We start from the raw sequence: 27,287 nt of genomic DNA on the forward strand, positions 1-27,287 counted from the left end.
GAAACTTACGTTCTATTAAAGCGGCTTTTTCTTACGAGTTTCTGAAGTTCATCCGCAGCCATACGAAAAACTTACAAAGAGTATACGTAAATCTTTATCGATAGTAATCTTCATACGATTTAAAATTATCGTTCCTTAATTTCGGAAGATCGTCTTTCCTTCACCTACAGACGCAATCTTTGATTTTGACTCCTAACGTGGTGATAAGTTCATGTTTCGCAGATTATCAGTATATGTCCAGCTCTAATGCCAATTAAATTTTGTTTCTTCCTCCTTCTGTTATACGTGCGTTATGCGATTACAAAATGACTAGACTGCGGATATTTATAGAAAAATACGAATTAAATGAACATTTATCTCGTCTGCAAAGTATTATAACGAGTATTACGTACATTTTTACATACTACGTGCATCTGTGCATTTCCCATAAACACGCAAACTATGATTTAATAGAAAGAATTTACGTTTCGATGAAGCATATACGTTGCTCGAAGAACGACCAACAACAGTTAGTCGTTGTAAGCATATAAAAAACCTAGGAACGATATAAATCATCGCAAAGATTAATACGAAGTATGGAATACAGAAGATCAGCCTTAATACATTTAAAGACAGCCTCGAAGCATAGGGTCAGGTAAAAATTCTCTCCTGGTGCTCCGGTTGCGGATGGGTTCAACGACTGGCGATTGCAACACGTACCCTTCCGGTCGGCTTCGTACATCTTCGCAAGAACAGAGTCGATATAAATCCCAATGAACGATGTCAGGAAGCACGTAGCAGCTCCCCTTCTAACGTAGAAACAAGAATTATTGAAGGAAATAAATCGTTCAGTAGCGAATCTTGGATCAGTGATCCCTGGGAGTAAGCGAATATTAGCGTTCAAGAATTTAGTGCGCAGTATTTCTCTGTTAAAAATTACGCGAATGCAAAATACACAGAAATTTTATTTTTCGGCGTTATTTTTATTATTATCATGTTATTATATCCTTCTTATTCATATCGGAATGGTTTATTATTTGAAAACCAATTGAAATAATTGCTGATTGCAGGTAGGTATAATTTGAGTTTCTATAATAATACGTATAAAACTATTGAATTCGGGGCACAATGCGGTTCGCTGGCCAACCCGCAACAGTCGTAACCAGCGGAAAGGGTGGTCGTTGGCAATTTTTAAATATTCAGTAGGGACCCGAGAAATTTCTATTGCCTGCGCCACCGTTTTATGGAAATAACGTGGATTCGTGTAATTTCGTTCGGCCGACTGTAGCGTGCGAAATTGAAAAACGCGGAACCGCATCGGCCGAAATGTTCAATACCGTTCAACCAAATCTAAACCAACGAAAGATAGGTCATCAAAATCACAAACGGAAAATACAGTTCTATATAATTTCGTATACTCGCTTTATGATGTTTTAAAGGGAAAAGAAAAAGACGGAAATGTATAAAGAGAGGCGACGTATTGTATTGGTTGTTCCACTTTCAAAATCTTCGAACACAGACAATTTTATTATTCCTTTTCCTTTTTTTTTTTTTTTTTTTTTTTTAGAAATGGCGGTGCTTCGCCGATACCACGGCACGGCGAGGCAAATAGGGTGAAGGAGCGCAAGAACGTTTGAAAGCGAATTGAAACTGAGAATACAGAAACGAGTGGCTCGTCGAAAGAAGACAAACGAGCCGGTTGTACGTGATGGCCTCGACTGCAGTTGGTTCACCGGCGAGCCGAGTAAAAAAGATTATCGTGGATTTCGCGAGAATGGTCAGCGATCTGTGACAATAGCGGTTTGTTTCCTCGCGGCTGCCACTCTATTTTCGTTCACCGACTCGAGGAAATACCTAGGGGCAAGTGGCGAGAATTGCATCGCGCAGAAAACGCAATTCCCTGCATCGTGAAACGCTTCCTTCGCCAAGAGAAATTCTATTTCTCGCGAAATTTAGAAACCAACGAGAGACCTGCGAAATTCTTTCTCCCCTCGGAAAAACCTTTTGACCTACGCACCGTGGCGCATCTCATCTCGCATTTTACACAGTCTTTCCTAATTACATAATCACTCGAAGAAGACACAACAATGAGTTTCTATCTCGAGCTGCAACTCAACAACAACGTTCAAACAACGCAGTCGTCGCCTCTATCCGAAATTACTCAAAGAGAATTAGCTGAGTTCGCTGCGAGCCCGGCTAAGCACTCGTTTCCCTTGCCCTTCCGTAATTTCTGCCACATCTGCATCGTGTTCCACCCCACGCGAAACTTCAGCCAGCAGCGAAATAACCCCTTGCAGCTCTCAACCGCCTTCGATAACGGAGTTTCGTACTTAGAAACCGAAACACACCAATTAGCAATCAACGTGTATCAGCTGGCATCCAATTTACGACGACGAGACGCTCGTGTTTATGCGAGAAAATGTATAACGCAACGACGCGTTTACTTGGCACCGGAGGCTGGTTTCTGGGGAACAGCAGAGGTGGCAGTCAGGCTGCAGGCTCGGAATCCTAACAGGGCCACGTGTACTTGGCATATTTTAGGTCAGCCGGCAGCTAGGCCGCTATAATGCGGCTGGATGTCGGGTCGAGCACACGACGTCGACGTCGACGACGGGAACACGCCATCGGGTGGTTGACGAATGCACCGACGAAGGAGAGCGCTCGACGATACAAGTAACAACCGCGACGATAGTCGAACAAGCGCGTGTTTTCCCGCTCGACGACGAAGATAATTCCATTTTGTACAGCAACGAGCACGTTGCACTTGTTTCGGGATTGTTCTTCTCCTCTCGGGATCATCTACTGTGAGCAAGATCGAGTGGGAACATTGTCTTCGGGTAGTTGGAGGTTGGGTTAGTGGCGTGAAAATGGAAGGTGAAACCGTGAGAAATATCAGGTGCACTGGCACAGCTTTTTCTTAGATAAAGATGTAATTACGTAGTGTATCTTCCGGTGGATTTATGTAAATGTGGTTGATTTGCTAGAAAAATGACGCGATTGGGAAAGTTTCAAATAAAAAGTTTTAGGAGAAAAATTATTACTTACGAGCGACTATGTATTTGTAGGAAATATTTAGAAATATCTAAAGTATTCTACATAGATTTTATTTCTTGTGTATTTTATTAATCCATTAAAATCCAGCTAACTATTACGATTAAATAACATTTCATTTATAACTTTGTTTCTTTACACATTAATGAATTTTGTTTTTTAACAGTATGTTCATGGAACAGAATTGAAAGAGTTTGTTTACTATTTTTGTCATCATTGTTTATCCTCGATCTGCTTCCTCTAATTTTATAAACTTCGAAAAAATTAAAATATTTCTAGCACGATATTTCCTAACATTGTCGATATCGTATTCCTGATTTCTGCAGTGGACTTTTGCAAAGTATTTGCTATTTTAACTAATTTTTGCATCTCATAGAAACAATGTATAAATTACTGAATTTTGGATTTTCCTTTTTTCCGATGTTTCAAATATCCTAAAAATTGTATTTTCTTAACAATCCTGCGACATTTATATTAAATTAGCACAGGGAGAACATACAAAATATCTCAATTTCAATTGGATTCAGAAGAAAGGCGATAAATCACAGATGATAAAGCATCGATCGATTAATTCGAACGAGGGAAGAGGAAACAACGAGAATGCGCGGGCTTAGGAGCGATCCTACGAAATCGTAAGTTTAGTTAATTTACACAGTGAAAGCGGAAGTCCGTAACGGGGCTGACGCGTGACTTACGAGCATTAAGTCAGAAATTTGATAGTCTCGCGAACAGTTCAATTTCCTCTTAATTTAACACAGCTCCAACTACGCGCTTGTCTTATGTCTCAAACGTTAAATGTATCACTGTGTACGATAAGCCGTCGGTGTTTAGGGGATTGTCGCGTGCCTCGAGTCATCGCGCACCTTATGAATCATAAACTTAACGCCGCCGTGTCGTCCCGTGGACAGGACGACTTCACCGTGGTAAATTCCAGGGAGAAAGGAATGGCAGTGTAATTCTGAAAACATATCCTATGACATTACGAGCAACAGTATTGTTTCACTGTTTATTGATATCGTTGTCACGCGCCTGGTGGCTTGAAAATGTATTAAGTTGTCCGTAAAGTTTCTTTCGTTTTATGAGGAAACAATAGACGCACAACGTTTTTTGTTTTATATTATTTTGTCGAATTACGTACAATCCATTTTATTCTGTTGAGATAAACACCGCGACATTTCACACACTTGGTTTCACGTTTGTATGAAGTTGCATTGTTGTAAAAAAACACGTTTGCGAAAGAAAGACACTTTCCGGACAACCTAATACTCTGCAGAAAGTCGACGAGTCCATTTTCTTTTCTCCTTTTTGCATGGATATGATAACAATAACACGATTTGATGAAACACGATTTGCGCAAAACAACAGAAAATTAGAACTGGATAAATTTATGATTAAACGCAGCACTCGTCGACTTGCTTATTATTTCAAGAATCAAAAAACTTGCCTGTAACTCAACGTACAATCAGGCATAAAAATAAGTGGACAGATAGTGGAAGTAGATATGAACGAAGTATGCTCGATCTAGTAGATACTAATGTTATATAATAAAGTATCGTTTCTTATATATGCTTATAGTACATAGATAATTTGGTAAATAATTGAAATTAATATTTACGTTCTTGTGTAAGCAAGCAGCATTTAACGAAACTTCGTTGCTATTCATTTTCACTACCTGTCCATTTATTCTAGTCCCGACTGAATCTACAGTCTATCCATATCTCAATACATATCCGAACTTCGTGCTATCTATTTGCCATGTAGCTGCAAACACCATTAATATTCCTTTCGGCGTTTCTAACAGCTTCGAAAATTTCGACTGTATCACTTTAGATTTCGCTTTGGATCATTGATACACCGGTAATCAAGCTACGAACTTATTCGAGGCACATGGGGATGCGTTCAGTGTTAATTGAAAATCCGTCTGTTACAGACTTCGTGGTAGGAACTACGGATGAGGTTTTAAAGGTTAAACGCGTGACTGGTGGAACTGGGAATTGGCAGAATATGGGTGAGGCGAGGAAAGTTGTATCTCGCGAGTAGGTCCGACGTGGTTACTTTGAGGCCGTGTTACTTCGTTAACGCGCGTTCGTGGCGCGCGCTGCGACCGGATTACCGCGTCTGGGACGAGCTGCAGGCGCAGTAATCCGGCGATAATGGAGTAACGAGATTCCGGCTCACGTACGTTCCCTGCATATTTTAACTTTGCATTTCGCGCTGTCCGCCCGCACGTACGCCGGCGGGTCATTGTACCGAACCCTTTTGCCCGCTTCCCTCTGACGACCGACACCTATTTACTCCCGTTGATTACGCCGAGTGTACCTCGACACCTGGTATCGGTCTCTGTTGCCTTTGTATCGTTTTCTTGTCCTGGCAACACTCGTCCGTTTCTCGACCACCTTCTGATTACTGCGTTTACAAGCTAAACCGATGGGTTGGCAATTTTAAACAATCAATACGAATATGAATTATTTAACACATTACGTACGGGTCACGAGATATCTCGTTTTCATGTTTTTTCGACTGAACCAGTGACTTAAGCAACCAGAGATAAATGTTTTTGTTACATTACCAGGGTAATGAAGCTTTGCGCATTCTTGTGACAATTGATTAGCAAAACAACTGAATGTTGATATTGCGAGCATGTAGAAACAATCAGTTAGTATAGCCAGTACATCGGTAGATCTGTGCCGATCGTCTAGCGTACATTATAAAGTGTTTTATTGTTGTACATTTTGTTATTTCAAAGTTCATGTTTTAATTTATAAGGAAACAGCTTTTTAAAAATCATTTACTTTTTCAATCTGTTACTGATAAGTTATAACAACAATTATTTTATGAAATATATTTTTATGAAAAGTAGCAAAATGACACATAGATCTAAAGAAAATGAAAGTCAAAGTGAATTGCTGTTTGATGATTTATCTGATGCACCAAACAACACTTGCGACGAAAATGAATTCGGTGATAGCAGTAACATTCTTGAATTAAGTGATGCGATTAGACATAAAATTAGACATTGAATAAAAAATATAATATCGAATGTAAATTAAAAATCTATATATACGCATCCTACTGCTTGGCAAGCATGCTTCTGGAGCGTTCAAAAACATGCAGGCCCTGAGAGCGCGTTGAGCGCGCAGAGCGCCGTACGCAATGTGTTAATACCAAAAGCACAAAAGTAGTGAAAATAATTAATTCGTAATTTCTCACAGAAGGATATTTCGTGATTTCTTATTACACTTTTCTTCTATTGTGTATTTTTCCATACATCTTTCGTTCTAATTTCGTTCGTATCAGTTTAATATGTTTTTCGTCGCTACGTAACATAATATACTTGACATTTGTGTCTATTCCATATAGTTAGTATATTTACTTGTTCCATTTGTTGTTCTTTGTTTTTTATCAATCATAATCGCATTTGATGTTAAATCCTTTCCAAGCTTCAGAACGATTCGTCTTGAATATTTCATCCATTTTCATTCTGGCCAAAATCCTTCTGTAGCGAGAGACTATCGGACAATTAATTATACCGCTGGCGGAAGGATTTCACGTGCGCGCTTATTCTATGCAAAACGAAGCCCTCGTATTCCACTGCAACCTAGATCTAGCAGCTAGCGCTGATTACATTCACGCCTGTGTCATTTCCATACGGGATGCCTGATCGAAAGTTCCGTACTCGCGAGGAACCCGACGAAAGAGAACGAGAAGGACGATTGAACGAGAGCGTGATACGGCACGTGAAAAAGGGCCGCATACGAAAAAACACTTTGCCCTCCCTTTATGCGGCTTTCTTTATACGGACCGAGCATTTGCATCGTTGATTGCGCCCCGACGCTTCGTCGAGTTTATTGGATCCTGTCCTATCTGTTTCGAGCCAATACAAGAGCCGCGGGTCTGCGCTTTTTCGCCCGCTATTGGATCACTTTCAACGAAAATCGTTTTTCCTCGATACAGGGCCGAGATGGAGCCGCCAGAGAAATAGTTTCCATGTAATTTCAACTTTTCTCTCGGTGCATGATCCCCTTCCCCGTGAAACTAGTTCCACTGTGTCTGTCTTTCCATCCCTTTCCACGTCTCCTCGGCACCGATCTCCACCTTTTCGATTCTCTAATGCGCAATTAACCACGTGGATCAGTTCGTTCCATAAATATTCATCGATCTTCTTCGACACGATTAAACGACAGCGGCGTTGTACCATCATTATCAATTCAACGTCGATATTTTCATGATGTTGAATTGTTAATCATCTCGAGTTCCGAACGATCTAACAACTACCGTTAGTTGCTTCATCTATCGTTACTTCTGGATGAATATCGCAATTGCCAGCGACCAGGCTTAGGATCTTTCCCTACAATTAATGAAAATTAATGTAACAGCTTAAATTGGAATTTTAATCTAGAAAGTAATGAAAAGTAAGAAAAGAGTCATACGCGCACATCGCGATCTCCACCTAATATTAATTATTTCTAACAGGTGGATAAAATTATTACGTACCGATCGACATCCTAGTCATGTTCGTTTTATTTTCATTTTCCAGCTACTCGGGTATATCCAATACGGTCGCGTATTTCCAGGTTTTTCGATTAAATCCGCTGGTTCTCGATTAACCACGAATATTATTACTGTTATTGTGCTGCTTCGACGGACACAAGCCGGATATCGCGGATGCTTCTGTTCATCGGGGTTATCTTGGCCCCGAATGAAAATCGTATTTAACGGCGCGAAGAAATTAAGTTTGATAAACGAGACCGGATTTCTTGTTCCAACACCTCGGGTCAGACTTTCACTTAGTTACCGCGGATATTACGTTCGCTGGCACGTGTATCTTCCAGGAACACGAATCTTCTAATATAACGCCGCAACTTTGCCGTATGTACTTCAATTAAAGCGATGGAAACTGAATATTTATGAGGGAACCGTACCTCGGAGACGTTCCACGAGAAGAAACCGATAGTTTCATGAAATTTATGGATATCTATTTGATACTCCGAGACTCGAAATTCTTGCAACTTATTCCTTTTCTATAATATATGAATCTCACGTTATGGAACGCCGTACAAAAATGTAGCATTATATTATATCAAGTTACGTATCTTTACGAATGAATATAAAGACACGTGGTATTGCTTTCATTGCGTCGTTCTTACATCAAATATTTAATTCAAGTTAGTAATTACGTAAAAAATTTCTTGATTAATTTGAAATAACTAATATCTTACGTGAATTCTTTCGCTCTCTCACCAGTAACAATACTTTGGCAGAGACGCTACTGCGTATATTTTTAATAAACATATCTCTTATTTTTAACAATTCTCTTTGCAACCTTTCAAAATACCGACTCATATTTTTCATTTCTTTTCATTCTCAACGTTGTGAATTTTATTTATTACAGTATTTACAACTGATTTTCCAACCTGGAAAAAGTGTGCAAATACTATCGTCAAACGCTGTGTATTTTATCTATCGTTATAAGATAGCGCGGATGGTCCAGGGCTTTAGCACAGTGCTGTATATTACATGGTATGTCCCATAATCGATAAGTTCAATTATAAACGGAGCCGCGAAGTCGCGCGGTACGCCCATCGACAGCGAGCCGGAATATCGAATTCAGATTTATCAAGGTGTTAATATTGAATGCAACTCGTACAATGACCTGCGGTTTTATTTATGACAACGTCGACTGCAGTGAAACGCGTTATAGATCGGTCGTTTCTTAATTAAATTTCATCCGACGATCTGTCCTGGCCCCTCGATCTCACCAACGTACACCCTCAGCCTCGTCGCGACTTATCGATTTTCCGCGGCAAAACTTCGCCACCCCACTCCCTTCCACAACTTTTTCAGTCCCCTGAAAGAGCCTTTTTCGGCGGAACTTTTCACCAAACTTTCTTTTCATGAAAAACTCTCTGCCGCTAATAAATGTCTCCATCCAATGGTATCTAATTTACATGTGCGCATATAAATTGCCTTCATAAGTTCTAAATTGTAACTTCAACGTTCTCCAACGATACGGACCCTTACGTTATTGCGCTGTTCATCGCTTTAAATTGTGTGCATATTTTAAAGGAACGTATGCCAAACCGGAGATCGTGAAAGCTTTCGTTACATCAGGAGGGATTTTTTAAAAGCCAAAAGACATTACACGAGCAGATGAATACCTAGCTTATCATCTTTAATATAGGATTACGATTCACACGTGTGGCCAAAAGCACTGTTCCTCTGCTAACAACCCACGTTAAACATCCATTTAACGAAGACATTTATTCTCCTCGTTTCCTACAAGCGACTTTTTAGTCGTTCCATTTAAGAATCGTTCAAAGTTTGCAGGAAACTTGGCGAATAATTCGCGCCCACTACCACCGCTTGAGAATTCTTTAAACATCGCGAAACTATTCGTCAAAACGGCACTTGCCGCTACGTGCTTCGTTCCTACCACCACTCCGCCGTTCCCATAATTCACACAAACCTCGTGTTCCTTTTCTCAAAATTATAGAACCGCTCGTAAACTCTCGATTTAGTAATAAAACACTACGTATAAATGATTGCCTACATTTTCAATGATAATTTGGTAAACCAAACACAATTGGCAAGCTTCCTGGAAAAGTCGTAGCTAAGATAATGACATTTTTACACCTGGTCTTACTTCAATAATCGAGACCTGCATTTGTATAGATGTACCTGTAAAGTTTCTTGATATTTAACCCTTGAAATTGAACGAGATTATTAGCCGTTCCGATATCGCGCATCTTCAAGCTTCTCGTAGAGTCTGAAGAGTCTGGGTACACGGGAACGAGTGCTATGCACGTCGAGTGCGCGGCTCTTTGGGTGAAAATTTTTTTATTCGTCGTTTTAGAAGAACGTGTTTAGCCGAAGGGTAGCGCAACCACGCGCACATTCATAAGAAACAGTATAACAATGAGAATTTGGAGGCGCCGCCTCATCGACGATTAAGTCGATGCAAAGATAACGCCGTAAAACTTATCGCAGAGGAAACTAGAGAAATGAGAAAGGTCACACGACTCACAGTCAAATTTACTGGAGCAACTTGACTCCGATTTAATTGATACATCGTCTAGGCCTAAGGCAACCTTCTCACGCTGGTCGGCAATGGATGTTGACCTCGAACTTCCATCCGAGAACTTGCAAGTACGAGTGGATTGTTCGAGACTCGGTGTCTCGCAAATTCAGGCTGAAACTTTCGTGTCTTATATTCTTCACGCTCGATAATTCATCCTTTTTCACCGTTCCCTCTTCTAAAAGCGGCTGAAAGCAATCAACAAACTTCCATCCCTCGTTCCATCTAGACAATAAAGCCGTGACCAAGTTATTAAACAGCGAATTGCCTTCGACAGAGGGGTTGAAGTTAAAATTCGATAAAATGGTCAAAGAGGGGCGAGGGGAGGGAGCGAAAGAAACACGGTCACCAGGTCTTGGAAACGTCAAATGGAGCGAACACCATCAAAATTCATCTTGTAACAATATCCGCATTATGCGACGTATCTCGATATCACGAGATCACCGAGGAATCCCTTTCAACTCTTCACGACCACGTTTTCTTTGACATTCGTTTCAAACAAGCCGCTCCCCTTCCGTCTGACCCCATCTTCAACGACGACGGTAAATTATTAATAAGATTCGAATATTCCATACAAATTACTCCCACCTTGGTGGCAGAGAAGATCGAAGAGGCGGACGACAAACTCGCTCGTAGGATACATTTGCATGCTGTCAGGCTGCACAAAGCCCCGATACTTTTTGAGCCTTTCGAAGCGCTGCGCCGTCGGGACAATCGATTCATCCCCTCCACCCCTGTTCTTCTCTGCCGCTGTTCGAGTAATTGAAATAGCGTAATGTATGTCGAGAGTTTCGACTTTCGAGAACGTTCTTTATGATTTAGCATTGAACGCGTGGCCGTGCCAAAGCCACTCCAGTGCGTAATTGAAAATAAAACTCGTGGAAACACCGACACGTCTCCCAGCAGCCGTGAGACCTCGCGTAGGAGAAAACGCTGCGCGGCTGATATAATGAGAGGCGCACTCGTCGGCGCAAACAGGGGGAAAAAGTTTGATCGTACGTTTCAGCAAAGAGGAAACGATCGGGCTCTTCGGCCGAGCACGAGTCAAGCACGTTGCGCCTTCGAGCTGGAAAACAGGCGCAAAATTTCTGCTCACGCAGTTTGCTTTCAACTTCAGAAGAGTTAACCTTCTTTAGCTGAGAAGCATCGGTAACGAAACGGTTTCGAAAAGTCAAACAGTTTATTCGAGCTTGACAATTGAATCGTGAGAGACACGCGGACATCGATAAATAGAAAATGTCTCGAATGTGTGGCCGAGCACCGTGCCATCTTCGTTCAAACCAAGTTAACTCGAGTTTCATCGACGACACTAGTATCCCGTAACTAGCGTAGAAGCAATTAAATTCTTGGAAAAGTACGAAAGAAGTGGATTCCTTCGTACAAATTACTTTGAACGTATAGCAAAGTTTGAGAACGTTGTGTTGAAGTGGAATTCAATTTCTACTTGGAACAACTAGTTGTAACTAAACTAGCTTCCATTCCATCACTTGTATCATCGCTCGCGCTAACATTTCGTAAGCTTTTCAGACGAGATTTCGCGTGATCTGCTTATATAAGCAAAATATACGACTACATTTGTTAAATGAGCATGAGCGGGATTTGAATTTGAATAAAAATTTTCCTTTCTAGGTATGGCAACGTGCTAAGTTAATGCATATAAAACGTTGCTTCTCTAAAGCTCGAATTCGAGGAGGCAATACGCATTACGTTTTATTAAATTTTATCCTATCGTCAATTGCTAGATTTTTCGAAATCATTTGCACCGTTTAAAGAAATTCATAAGAATTTTAGCCCGCCGAGTAAGAATCTTCCTACTTACACGCTCGTCGCTATACGCCATAATCCAGATACGTTGATACAGATAACCAATAAATACACCGATAGAAACGATCGAGACTATCTTAATTTTCCCTGAATTGGCTTAAGAGCACTCGATTTCTTATCCTACTGATACAAGGAAGAATTCGATATACGATAGCCGAGCACGAAGTCGGCCGGGAGCCATTTAGGCTACAAGAATGGCGTCATGACGACTCGACCCTACTTCCTCGTAAAAGTGTCGTCCTTGGGGCGAAGTACATCCTATTTCTCAGCGTTAGCTCGCCTCGGTCAGGATACGTGGAGCTCGTGTGTGTCCCGTTTCGGTCGTGGATTTTCAAAATGGCCTTAGCGAACTCTCGGCTGAAAACGTCACGTACTGGCGCGGAATATTCCACCGCGGTTTACGAGATACCGTGCTCCGCACTTTCCACTAAAATCCTATGAAGTATGACTGGACCAAGATGAAGGACGCTGCAGCGTACCGTGACCGTATCCCAATACATTGGGACGAACGTCCGAAAAGAATGGGCAAAAGAGGATCAACGTGGGCCAGATTAACGCGAAAAACCGGCTGAAATATCCTCAGCCCTTTTGGATAACTGTCTCTCCCCTTCTAGATGATAATTCGTGCGGTATTTCTTAGACTATTATAAAGCATGAGTCATAAATATATGTCTATACTTCAGAGGGTGAATCTACATACTAAAAAGTAAGCAAATAAACGTCACATAAAAACATGTCCTACGTATTTCAGTTTTCGTGTTATGGATGATTAACTGTACAAAGTATCCGAAGCTTAGTTGTAATTTCAGCGAATATTTTTCATGCTTTTTTATCGATTGCTTCTCTTTCATATTGTTATGTATTTGTTGTGAATTATATAGTCGGTCGATAAGTTCTTATCAAACATGCCTGTCGTGTACTTCTCCTGTGATCATCATTAGCAATAACTTGATTAAGATAAATAAGTAAATAAATAAATATATTATATTCTTATCTCGCGATACTTTTTAATTTGAGTATCCGGTAAAATTGGAGTATCGTTATACGTGAACGTATCGTCTTTATCGACGTGTTTTATCGTGCCTCGAGCACGTTTATAAATTGCAGCGAAAGGAAATTAAAGGATGGTTAAAGCCGGAACATCGAGCACGTGTAATATCGTACGCGACATCGAATGTATCGAACAGCTGTTTAAGCTAGCCCTTTCCGGTTATAAAAATAAAATCGTTTGGACGAACAAATTGCATCCGCAGCGTGGCTTGCACCCGGTTTCGTGCAAGACGTCTTGTGGCAAATTGCTCTGCTCGGTCACGGTCGTATATTTTATCGGTTTTTATCAGTGAACGCGACGCCTGGTCTTGTCGAAACGGCCAGCGCCATTTAATGCGCTTAATTTTGTTGTCCAGCCGTTAAAACCCTCGAGACGTCTCTAGTATTTTTCCATTGTTATATCTCGAAATAAACCAATATCGAAATTCTATCTCTTGCAAGAGTATCAATTTCACCGCTATCGGATTTAATCCGGTGAAAAAGTCGCGTGACCAGACGTAATTAGATCGACTTACTTGTTGTAAAGAACAATGTCCGGCAACCATATATGCTCCGACGGCACGTGGAGGGTGTCGACACCGCCATAATCATCCGGGTTCCACTTCAGCTTGTAATCGTTCCACTCCTGCAAGCAGAAACAACGCAAAAATAAGTCTCGTTTATTTTCGTTCTTCTACCATGGTAACGGATACAGAGTGGAGAAAATGAATACAGCGAGCATATTTTAAACAGGCGATCAATCTCGATAATCGCACAATGCTTCGACATTTTTAATTACTTTCTACCAATTCCGATTATAATTAACAAGTTAAACGTTTGTCTATGAAAAATAGTAATAGTTCAGATCATGCGATATGTACGTAACTGAAACCCTTAACAGGAGATTAAACCAAAATTATGTGAAAATTAATTAAACTATTTTGGATCGTAATTAAGGCAAAGCGTAGGTAGGTCTGTGTGTTCGATTCATCTCGAAGATGAGGTCGAAATACGTCAATAACTATATAATAGAAGCTGTACGAAACTTTGGACAAATCCTGATTACGTTAGACTCTGCCGTTTGGTGAACTAATAATTCCGTTTGAAGCCAAGAAACTTGCTACTCTGGAAAATAGCAATACAGCTTCGCACGTCGTCCAAACTTGCCTCCATTGACCATACTTGCACTTCGAATCGAATTATCGTTCGCTGTACTTCAAATAATTACACTGTATAAGCTCTCCACCTGATCTTCTTGAGAATCCTTCAGATAGAAACCTCTCCTTGCAAATACTGGGTCATTCCCATTTAAAATTTACGTCTGCAATTAGACTTTCAACGATTAAACGCCATGACAAGATGAAACGTGTGAAATTCTCACGAGCTCTCCATCAGCTGTCCCTCTTTAAAATAATCGTTTCGATAAACCAGCGCATTCGTAACAACTTTCACACAGTTTCACGTGACATTAAACAAAACTGACCTCCATTCGTCCATTCCGCGTTTCTATCGAGTTTTCGCCGCGTTCAATATTCATGTCGTTGTCGGGTTATGCGTGTCAATAAATGAAATAAATCGGGTTTTCCTTATCGCTGACTCCATTTCTACGCTTATACGCTACAACTATTGGCATCTCAATACGCTAAAATAATATACGACCTTAACACCAAAAATACCGAAATATCATTTACGTGAAAAATATTAAAATATTAAATAAATGTAGCGAATTACTATGCGAACACGATGCATTGCGATGGATAGCAGATCGCGGTTGATTCTTTGCCGATCCGAAGACCAAGAAGCAAGTTATAAGTGGAATAAAGAAACATTTTCCTTCCCTGACTAACTTCGCGAATACTTCGTATGATAGAAACGAAGAAATTGCGGATTTAGTTGTTGGATTGTAAGGAATTTTCTGGCAAGAGGTCTGCTCGAGACGACAGGTCTTATATTTCCTGTATTTTCCTCCAAAAAATCTCGAAACATGCGAACTGCAGTTGCCTCGAGGTATCTCGAGTTATGGTTGACAGCATACTGACGCTAGTTCGTCGTTTTCTGGGTATCTAGGAACCTTTGAAATCGAATACCAACGATAGGCGACCGTTCTTGCTGTGATTTTTCTCTACGTTGCTACAAATACCATCGACAAACGTAAACGAAACATAGACGACGAAATGTTATAGAATCGATAATTTGCCACGTTAGTAAAAAGCAGTAACGTACGTTTCATGCGTAATTCTAATCCTTCAACATCACGCGTAACGATCGACGGAAGTCGTAACAAACGATCGTTGATTCCCAACCGCGCGTTCCACCGAAACGATATCGATCGTTACGAGGTACGTACGGTGAGTCGGCGTCCAGTTTGCCATCCCGTTGGTCGATGAATTCGATGATTGTAAATAATTGCATTTGCGCGAACGAGCTGCACGGTCGACGAGTTAAAATTCGCCGATGCGTTCTCCGATGACTTCGGGCGATTCGTTTGATTTTTAATAACATTTCAACGCATCGAAACCTGCTCCATTGATATTCTGTTAACGAAGCGGAACGTTCAAGGCGTTTCATCGACCAATGGTCGCAAACTATACAGATTCTTATTATGTAGATTGACATGTTTCTTAGGCTAATTTTCCAAGAAAGTTGGAGGATTCGATAAAATCGGTTTGGTCCTCGCTTGAAATACACGAGAAGGAATTAGGAGGCTCGTAAAGGTACACACATGTGCAGAACGATCCCGGAGACGTATCGATTCCCACGGGCATGAATTATTCCGCCTGCAATTAGCCAAGTTTCGTCCTATTCGGCAAAAATTCCGCGCACGATTCGCCTAACTCCGTTTAAATCAATTACCGTTGCGAATGCCAGCGAACCATTTCGAGACTTTTAAAAAAACACAAATAACCCGTAACCATTTATTTATTTATTTCCCCGTTTTTCTTTTTTTTTTAATATTTCTTTTTAAAAACCATGCAGGTTATGACAATATTCTACTCGTAGAAGAGAACAAAAGAAATGAAACGAGTGAAATACGTATCGATGACACGCTGCGATTGAAAAATAACGCAACCTGAAAATGATTGTCAGGCCAATAAACCCTTTACTCGGACAAACGGAGGGCCATCATTGGCGGAATATATTCGCTCGATTACAGCGTGCACGGCGCGGAGTCGATTCAATTGCGCTAAAGCAATTAACACTTTGTCCACCGCGGCTGCCACGCGATGTACTCATTAAATTGAACGACCGAAATTTCCTCAGGAAACTACGGCCCCATCGTTGTTTCACGAGGCCCGTTTGTTAGCCTCGTCGGAAGCGGTCGCTCTTCCTCCTATCGAAATTTCTGCTGCGTCGCAAAGTGGCGATAGATCAGACGTTATAACCACCTTTCGGATGCACCGCGACGCTTTAAACAAATTAGTACCTGCGCCGGAAGTATCAAGCAGAGGAATGTCTTGTTTGTGATTGTACAACAAGCACTCTCCTTTCGTATTTTGTATACGTTTTACATGTATGTTTATGTATTTTTACGTGCGTTCTGCGTACTTTTGCATATTCCTCATAAATGTCCAACTTGATGTGCCAATTGTCCGACTTAGATCCTGTTCAATCGCTGCTAAACTGTTTCCGAGACCAATACGCGCACAAACTATTTACGACAGCTGTTAAAACTTTATCGAATCTGTAAACGTGCCGCAATTGTAAAAGTCGTTGGCTCAGATCCGTCCCTTTGAGTCGTCGGCTCTTAAATTCCAATCGGTTTCTTTGAGACAAGAAAAGTAGATTAATAAAAATCTGGCCAGTAAGACCGTTCGTCTGAAAAGTACGACTCGCTGGCCCATAAAAATTTCCTTTTCTCCTCGGCGCGGCGATAAATTACGCGAGGAGAAGCACGCCGATACAAGGAGGACCGTACGAGCTCGTAAAATCGCGACCGGTCGCGGCGACACTGGGAAAAAACGATGCCAATTTGACGCCGTCGCCGCGAGGCAAACTACTTTGGATATCGCTTTTGAAACTGCTTGACAAATACCGCTTGTTAGTCTTCCATGCTAGAAATGGATATCGCTTTCGGGCTACCACGGGGTCGTATTTTATTCCTCCTTAACCTCGTTCAGTGAAATCGAGACTGTCAACCGTTTTCAGAATGTTTTGTACGCGTTGATTCAACGCCGGTGAATTTCTTACGAGTCCAGAATCTGCTATAATAAACTTTGTAACGCGAAGATAGACGAACAGCGCTCGGTTATATTCGACGGAAAGTAATGGCTCGACGTCTCACTCAAAGGGTGGATTTAATACGTTCCACGCTGGGCGTGTAGATACGCCTACGAACTTTCCGTTCGGTTGGTTACTTTTATTACTAAACTAAGCGTGAAATATTTTATAAAATTACACACCAACCATTGAATATAGATAATGATGTTTTTACGACGCATTTCGAACGTTATACATAGTTCTATAGTATTACGCGTCTATGTATTTTAAATCTTATTTTATCAATTTACTGTTACATTGTATTTTGTTAACGTGTTACACCCCTAAATAGCAATTAGTTTATTTATAGCGATTGTTAACTTGTAGATCTTAGATTGAAATTAAAACAAGACAACATTAGGAAACATTAGGAAAGTAACAATTATTCATACATGTATTTCCTTATGTTAAAGTATATGATGCATGTCATTAATCGCTACGTTAATGAAACATTATCAACCAAGTATACTTATCTATGATAATTATACATGGCTGTTATGAAATACGTAATGAGTAGATATTTTAAAGAAAATAATAAAACTTAAGCCTTCTCGGATGCGTTGAAATGTTTTAATAAAGGGCGGCAATATGAACAAAAAGATGATCGATGAACAAAGAATCCTAAAAATCGATATGGCAAGGGATGCGTTAATTACTGTTCACAATATCTCTGTTTAAAAATAGCAACTGCGAACGTAAACGAGATTCGATACGGACCAGAACCTAAGTTAAACTGTTTGGTTGGCGGTGGCCTTATCGTTTTCAGCGAATGCTGTCGCGTTATATCGGAAAGTCATCGGCCTCGAAGGAGAAAGCTAGTAGCTCTCCGTGGGGCGGGAAACTAAAATTGCGCTCGATTTAGAACGACAAGGCCGTCGAGCTGTCGTGTAACCCTTTAAATTCATGGATATCTAGAAATTTTCGTATTTCCGCGGCGACGTCACGAGCCTGTTCCCCTAGTCTGCTGAATTTTCGATGGATTTGCGAAAAGAGAGGGAATTCACAGTCGCAGCAGCCGATGTACGAAGATTGCCAGCTTATTCCGCCGTCTGACGATGCCAACAGCACGAAGAAACTGGCTCACGCTGGCACAACACGTTCCATCGGCTTTTACCGCGGTTATATTATACGCAACAAGATTTTCCTTGCACTAGGCGTGTTTCGATCGATTTGTCTAAAAGAATGCGAAATAATAGCGCGATCGGCGGATTAAGCGATCTTAAGCTCAGGGCAAATCTACGGCACTGTTTTCGTTAAGAAACTGGAGGATTGCCAGTATAAGTGACATTAATTTTCATGAAAGAATAAACTCTCGAAACGAGATTATTCGAAATTGCCTTTAAATATCCTTTCACCGTCGAAATTATGCGACTTGGATCGCAGTTCTTGCAGCGTTTTTAGTTCGAATGGCGACTCGGTTACGCGAATAGAAAAGTAATGGAATTTATGCGGTAACGATATCTGCAATTAAGTTCGATTCTTACTGTTAAGCATCGAACGATTCGGATTCTTTGCTCATTCGTTATTCTTCGAAAGTTTTCGTAGACCAAAATACTACGTGTTATGAACAGCGGAACTTTTCTCCGCGATAAGAAACCACGCTGGTTCGAGGAGACAGAGAGAAGGGTGGGATTTTAATCGAGCGAGTGGAACAAGACTGTTTGTGGTCTCACTGTTGGTGCTCAGCCCTACAATCGGTCGTGAAAGCACTTGCAAGTGCTAGATACACCAGCTACTACCAACAATGCCGAGATGCTAGAATAAATGCGGCCAATTTTACAGATATTCGGCTGTCTGCTTCTTCAGGAGTTGCAAGAGTCGATGGTTATTCGTGTTTAACCAACCGCCGGGTTAAACGTCATATCGAAGGGTTCCTTTCGGATTACAGAAACGAAATTGAGGAGAATTAGAGATAAGAATTGTTGTATGACACGTAATCCAGCTGTCTCCTTTGAAAAATTGACTTTGAACCAATGTTGATATTGAGATATGTGTAATTTTGTGTCTTACACTGGATTAGTTATGTAGTAGTGACACACATGTATGAGTATGAATGTGTATGGGAGTATGTGCGCGCGCAGCGTCTCGTAAAACAGAAGAATGCAACTGTTCCGTACGCATGATTCCGTACATGAGACACGTGCAATGTGTATCTACGAATATCTTGTAAATCACACATTCAATAAATATGAAACTATTTTAATATCATTCCTACATGTAATGTGAGTGTTCCTATACATTTATTTCGGCGACTAAGACCCACAATTCTCAACAGTTAATATTCAGTTTTTGTATATACTTTTCTATTATTTCACTTTCGTACGACGTAGTATCGCGACGATTATTTGAACAATATCAGGATACGATACGTCGTCGATCTCCAGTGAATTTGTTATTTTCCCTTTATGTTACATTATCGTTGAACGATCATTTCAAGAGCTAACCAAACAAGAAATAAATATCAGAACTCTGGCGTACCCGTTTGAAAAGCCTTCACCGATACGGAGAAGCGAAAGAAAACGAATTCTCGCTACGTAATTTTAGCAAAGTCCCATTTCGTCTGTATTCCAATTATTAAATAACCGCTACGCGAGTCAGCAACACAAGCAGCATGAACACTTAGTTGGCCGAGCTACCCATTCTATTATTAAATTCACAGTCGTTCCACGGGCAACGATAAAACGAACAAAGAGAAACGTGGAGGAAGTTTTCCGTCGAATTAAAAATTCTTCTTTCTGCTGTTTTTTCTCGAATCGTTCGTTTCAAGGTATCGCGAGTAATCAGAAATTGAATCTTCTAACCGCGCTTTCCATCGTAGAAACATAAACGAACTGCAAATACAGAGTCACAAAGGGCCAAGAAACGGAAAACTTGTCGAAATGGTATCCCTATGTAAATATCATCGGGGCAATTTTCACGATGTAGCATCCCCTTTGACCGCCAAACGTTGCCGGAACAAACGGGCCTGAGAATCGAGATGCAACGACCTTGATAAAATAGAGCACGAGGCTGGCAAAGTGTATCGGAAGCCGATTTTCATAAGAACCGCGATATGCTCACGGAGAAAGGCGTATTCAATGGAACAAAACTTTCCACTTTTCGTTTCAGCATCCCTTTGACCATCCAACGAATTTCAATTAATTCTTGCACTTCATTGGAATTGCCTTTGCCTGCGTTTCGTCTGAACTCCGCCAGAAAAAGTGATTCACTTCAGGAAAGTTATTAAAAATCGATACTAGCCCGATTAACGCTGTGATGCTATAGCTATTCACAATTCTGTTCACGTTATGCTGGGAAATTGTATCCTCCACGATCGTAATTTAATTGCTGAGCGATCTTAAGTTATAGTTACAATGAATGCACGTTCTAACGAACAGTCGTTCCGCCAAATGAAACGTATAAGGTTCGAGATGCATATCCCATTGACTAAGGATAGACGTGTCGTTAAATGTGCCTTCGAGTCTCACGTTGTGAAATGTCGACTTGGAAAAAATCGGCGCTCTCTACGATTTATATGTCGCGATGATTGCAATTAGTCCGTTTAAATGCGCTCCATTTGCTCGAACAAGACTTGAGTTGGTGCCCGATTAAACAAACTTCTGGTAAATGAATTCGCCTATCTGAACGTGAACTATTTACTATTATACGAATTAGAAATTGTAAGTAATGAGAACGTAAGTATTTTTCGCACGACACGTTCAAATAAACAGAATGCTGCCGTACATTAAATACAAATAGAGAGTTTTTTTATCAAATTACATTATTGAGTAGAGTAACGTAGGTAATTAAACGAATAATTGATGAAATGAAGTAGAACAATACTTCAAGGTAATTTTATATTAGAAAGTAAAACATAGATTGCGCGTGTGCAAATATATTTGATTTATATATTTAATAATTAATTGTTGAACAATGGTCTATGCTAAAAATGAAATTAAGAAAATGTATAGATTGTTATAAAGTACTGGGATGGATTGTAAAAATGAAAAGACAGCCGTCAATTTATAATAAAAATTATAAAATTGATAAATTTGATTGTGTTGTAACAAAAAAATCATTTTTCATGATATCGGCAAAAGTTATTAACTCTCGATCAACCATTTCAAGTGCAGATTGGAGAAAAATATACCGTTAATATAAAATACGTGTACCACTAATTGAAAACAATTACACTGTTGATTTAAAACAATATGTCATTAATTTCAAACAATTATACCATTAACATTTTTGACGTAATTAACACTAATTGAAAACAATTCCACTGTTGATTTAAAACAATATGTCATTAATTTCAAACAATTATACTTTTAACTTAAAACAATCCCACTGTTAATTTATATTTATAACAATTGTGCTGTTAATATATAACAGTTGTTTCATTAATTTATAAAAATACACTGCTAATTTAAAACCATTAACATTCCATTACTTTTTGATGGTCATGCCATTAATTTAAAACGATTATACTCTTAATGATACCATTGATTCGAAACAATGCCATTATTAATTTAAAACAATAAAAACATCAATTCGTAACAATTAAATTAATGATTTATTTTATTTTATCTAATATTAACTACATCTTTGGAATCTTTTAAATGGTACTTTATTTCTATTTAATTCTATTTTTTATTTTAAATACAATACTTATTTTTTCGTTTAACTACTTCATATAAAATCCTTGCCAATGTAAAGTGTATCTATTAAGTGATTATCCATGGAATTTAACTCTTCGTATTCGCTCAGAGTCACGGGATCGAACCATGTTCGTAGATTTGAAGGAGCAAACGTAATCAAATCAAAGGTAACGAGATCTCGTCATTCAATCATGCGTGCTATGATTGATAAGTCGCATGGTTTAGTTCTTTTCTGTACTTTACTTCTTTTGATGAGTTCAATGTTGAAATATAGCTACTTGAGCTCAAGTACGAACTTAACTTTCGCTATATGTATACATGTAACATTCACGTACACTTCAATAACTAATAACATTCGATTTATTTCTATTGAAAGATACTTCAAAGTTATCTCTACGCTCGTATATAAACTGGATAGAGTTATTTAAAAATTCTATTTTTCTCTTAATGAATTTCAATTTATTCTCATAACTTGTAATCTTTTCTGATTTTGAACACATAATTAATAAAATTATTTGAGAATCAATACAAGGCGATTAAATGTGTTTAACAATTTTCTATATGCTGTACCCTGTTCCCTTTAGGAAATTAGACATCACATTTTAATTAACAATAATATATAGTATTACGTCAATGGGTGTCATATTGTATGAATTGCAATTTGTACGATAATAATCTGTACTGTCGCGCGCTTTGTATAGATAGAATATCATATAGATAGAAAATCATATTAAAATCCGATGTGCTACAAACCTTCTCAATACCAGCAGATGCTAATTAATAAATTTCAATCTCTCAACTCGCTACTTCTTTACTATCAAATACTTTCACATCTTCTGCTCCCAATGACATAAATAACAATTACTCGTGAACTAAATATAACACAAGCATGTTTAACAAACTTTCATGTAATCTATCCATTTCTCCAATTGTACATTAAATTAAAACAGACAAAATCAAGTATAACGTAGGATAGATATTTTATCAATAAATAAAATTACTGATTTATGATGCATAATAGAAGCCCAGTGTTTCGTACCGCGACCCAGTCATTGCACACTCGTCCATTTCTTCATCAGCAACAATCTTTCGAGAATAGCTGTTTCTAATATTCTAAAGTTGCCATTTACCTTCATCCAGTTTCATTTCTCTGTCAATGCTTCCCCTCCTCATTTAGTTTCGGGTGTATATTTCATTTAAAACTAATTAAATGCATCATTGAACTATGTACTATACGCTAATGTATTGTCTTGATGCTGAATATTTACATTCAGAATTAATGAACAAACTCATAGTAGAAGATACTTCGTCTAGACAAAGAAACAGAGGTTGTCCATCATCAACGATCGAGAAAACAATGAGGGGACTAAACCGTTGCAGCGCGCCACCCCAGTAGCATACACACGATTGTTTATTCCGGCATCGGTGAACTTCCAAAATAAGCAACGGGGAGGTTCGACTTGCCTTGCGATCTCCAACAACGGCAAACAATTTCTCGCGACTGATAAAGAACAGCCACTTCGCTTGGCAGATGATCCTGGCCGACGGCACACTTTTCCCTGTCGGTGTGTTACGTACGTGTCCCTTCCCTGTCTTTCCACCGGCCAGATGCAAGAAAAAGAGGCGCGAGATCTATTGACGCGGACAAACGACTAGTGGCCGCGCCAAAAGGAAAGAATACCGACGAAAAACCAACAGGCTGCCAGCCAGTTGCTCGCCGATTCCAGCAGACGCTTTGAAAAAAATTCCTCCAGACTTGCACCTAATTTCTTGCACCCTCTTTTGCTCCCGAAACACTACGGGTCGCGATTCGTCGCTCAACTCTCTGCTGTGTTGTCCGAGAATAAAAAGGAATCCCAATTACAATTCTCGATTCAACTTCAACGTCGACTTCTTGTTTTGTGTGACAGTGTTCGTGGATGGTTCTGAAGGTCAGTCGGATATGTAAAAATTCGAATGTACACTTGCTTTCATAGATACCCTGACATTTAAAGAAAAGCAGAGTAAGTAAACTAGACAAATCGTTAGACCTTATCCAGAACATTGGACTGTAGATAATTTGTATGTTCGATATCACCACTCATATATGACAAGTCGAGTATCTTCTTTGTTTATATATACCGTTTTAATCAATTTTGCAAATAACGTCGCAGTTTGTTGCCGCGTACTTGGAATGCTCATTTTGTACGTATGCGAAATTCGAAGCGACTAATTATCTAAAAACTGTATCAGGTATCGTAATAGTTAGCAAGCTCCGGAAACAGCACATGTTGAAACCGTGTCACAAATCGCGCGATTGAATTTTTTAACATCGTATCTGAGATTGAAATAAAAATCGCATAAAGGCGATGGAAGTGTAACACTGCTACCAGCATAGAATAATGATGCTATTCGCTAGACACGCGAATTCTCTCTCTTATCGTCGCTGAATTCGTGAAACAAAATGCGAAGGGAAAATAGAAGAAGAAAGCGGAGAAATGGCATAGATAAAAGTGTCTGCAGACATTGAATCGCATGGAACGGGAAGAGGCCTAAGAGGGAGAGAAGACTGGCAAGAAGTGGTATGTCAATAAGGATCGACTACCGTTTCGCGATTCCGATTTCGAATGTAGTCAACAAGCACGAAATGAAATTCGTCTGCTTTGAAATTCCAAACCTAGCAGAAAGGAGAGATATAGCAGCTGATGGTCAAAGCGACGCGCGTCCTCCTCTTTCGCAGCGATTCCGAATTTCTCCCTGTTTACCCGTTCTCTCGTCCGGCTATAGTAACGGCAGAGGAAAATCACGTTTCGTTCTCATCTTTCTGGCGATCGTTTTCCACCGTGAACGACCGACTTGCACGGATTTCGCTGGCATAAGGTCCTACGACCTATTCCGCCGGCTCCTGGGAATCGTTTCGCGAATCGGCGACGGTACGGTTCGTTAAGTTGAGTCGCGGCGTTTTCGCTCGGGGACAACGCCACGGAAATGGAAACGCGGCCATATATTTAATTCCAGTGGCGCGAACGAAACCAGCCACGAGTTTCCTGAAACCTGCGCGTTCAACCGTCAAACAAAATTTAGTTCCTTTTCTTTCTTTTCTTTTTTCTTCTTTGCTTCCCATAGTTTGTACTTTTGGCCACTGTTGCGCGCCCCCGGCACGGTTAATTTAACGAGCCGACTTTTTAAAAGCGAATATTAACTCGGCGAGTTTCAATTAATACACGGCTGCGCGAACCATGGTTAATTAGCATGTAGACAGTATATTACCAAGACATAATGTTCGAGGGAATGAAAAGAGAATCATCCGAGAATGATACTTAAAATTGCGAAATTAAAATTAGATGTATATTGAAAGTGGTACTCACTTGTTCCACCCAAACGTTCGTCGTCATGATCTGGTTCTTCAGGTTCTGAAAAAGAAAGCAGAAAGAAGACACTTGAAGATCGGATGTCCAGAAGCATTCTACGGTCTTGAGGGTTTCTAGTTACCGGAGGACGGATTTATTGGGTTTTGCAGATATTGGAACGATAGGCGTGCAACGAAGAGAGGAGAAACGAGCCTCCTGGCCATCGAGCAACCCAACAAATCATCTTACCTCCGATGTATACGCAGATTCAATTTCTCGCCGCTCAGAGCTTCGAAATTTTTCGTAAATCTTTCTTACTATGATCGACAACGTCAACTGCAGTTTGGAATAAGCTCAAAAATAATTAGATGCTGATTTATTTAAGCGGAATAGATACTGGCTCATCGCGATAATGAGATTTCCAAAGCATTCGCAAAGAAGTTTCCCGAGTCGATTAACGCTATTCTGAGATCAATCTGTTTGATCTTGAACCTATTAATTAATTAAAGAGTGAAGCACAGGTGTTTTTTAAATAGTATCGTACATTTTTTGCCGGAAATATAATGTTCAGGTAGTTTAAGAGTATTGCGAGGAAAATACACGACGCTATTTATTGTATTAAACACTATTACTTTTATCATTTCTATTTTACTATTCGTCGTTAAACACATATGTATTGCCAACTAGTTATTTCCGGTAGTATTGGTTGTCCGAAAAATTTCTTTCCTTTTATGAGGAAATAATAATAACGTTTTTTGTTTTATATTATTTTGTCGAATTACATACGATCCATTTTGTTCTGTTGAGATAAACACCGCGACATTTCACAGACTTGGCTTCACGTTTGTATGAAGATGCACTGTTGTAAAAAACACGTTTGTGAAAGAAAGACATTTTTCCGACAACCTAATATATCAAAAGTTTGTAATAGAAAGGTAATTTCATTGGAACAGCAGAGTTAAAGAATACCCTGTATCGCTACTGTTACATCTACTATTTCAATTTTATTTATTTTTATTGATCACTGAACACGTACCATCGCCAATTACTTATTCTCCATCTCACGTCAAAAATACGTAGCAGGAAAGCAATTTCAGTCGAACAGAAGGATCAAAGGGCTCAACGATCCTTGGTGATCGACGCTCGATCTTTCTCTCTTGGAAAGGCGGGCGTCGTTAAGAATGCGCCGAGCAAATCCCTTGATCCGGCAATTAGATTCCTGTTTTCGACAAACGTTCCGTTTTCCTTCGAGCGGAGCGCGAGGTTTTAGCGAAGACACCGCCAGCGAGGATTTGCCAGCGTGATCCGGCCGCGCTTCTGCCTCCTCTCTACCCCTGTTTTCCCGGAAAACTGCAGTATAGGAAGAAAAATAAGAGAGGAAACGAAGATAAGCCGTCGCGTAACAAAACCTACGACCGTTTTCACAAAGGGACGAGAATTATGGTTCCAATGGGGACGCTGTCACGTGGATTAGAAGAGATTGGTGCTACGAACGCCTGGCGCAATTACACGCGGTAATTCGGATGTGAACAATTATTCGACATTTTTTCTATGTAAATTTCCCGACAAATTGATGAAAAGTCAACTCTTTCTCGTTTCGTTCCGTTTTGGAATTGGCGATCCGGATATAGGGAATATTTGAAATTTCACGATGGGAATGCCGGTTTGAACACAGCCGTCAGATGCGATCGCGATCGTATAAATCGTTTTTATACGCGAGCGTCCTGCTTCAAATTACAGCGGAAATTGTTATTCTGAGCGGGGCCGAGATACGGCCACTGTCTGTGTGCTGCAATTATGCAACGTAAATGAATTCGCCGTGTTGCCGCGGGCACGGTTTATCTCGCGTGCTATTTAAAACGTTAAGAAAATTTGCGTTATTAACGTAGAAATATGAGACTTAAGTATTTCCAACGTGTCGTGGACGCGCTAGTTTGCTTAGCTGCCGCCTCAGCTTTTGTTATGCGGTGAAATATGGATAACAATTTGTTTAAAGACGCTAGAAGTGTTTTTCAGAAACCTGAGAAGCATAAAAACCAAGAGACAGGCAGACATAAGGTAAAATTCACGCAGATCTTTGTACGTTGCAACGTAAAGTACGTCTGA

General features: G+C 39.9%; 1 protein-coding gene across 1 annotated transcript in view; it reads right to left on the minus strand.

Moving 5' to 3' along the window:
* Positions 1-27,287, minus strand: part of LOC126865951 (acetylcholine receptor subunit alpha-like 1) — a 162,381-nt gene that overhangs the window by 44,791 nt on the left and 90,303 nt on the right. The window contains exons 3-4 of the mRNA XM_050618920.1: positions 25,200-25,244; positions 13,495-13,604 (exon numbers count right to left, since the gene is read on the minus strand). Coding sequence (XP_050474877.1) covers positions 13,495-13,604; positions 25,200-25,244 — 155 coding nt within the window. The remainder of the gene's footprint in view (positions 1-13,494; positions 13,605-25,199; positions 25,245-27,287) is intronic.

The sequence above is a fragment of the Bombus huntii genome, chromosome 5 (genome assembly GCF_024542735.1).
Source record: "Bombus huntii isolate Logan2020A chromosome 5, iyBomHunt1.1, whole genome shotgun sequence".
Lineage (NCBI taxonomy): Eukaryota > Metazoa > Arthropoda > Insecta > Hymenoptera > Apidae > Bombus > Bombus huntii.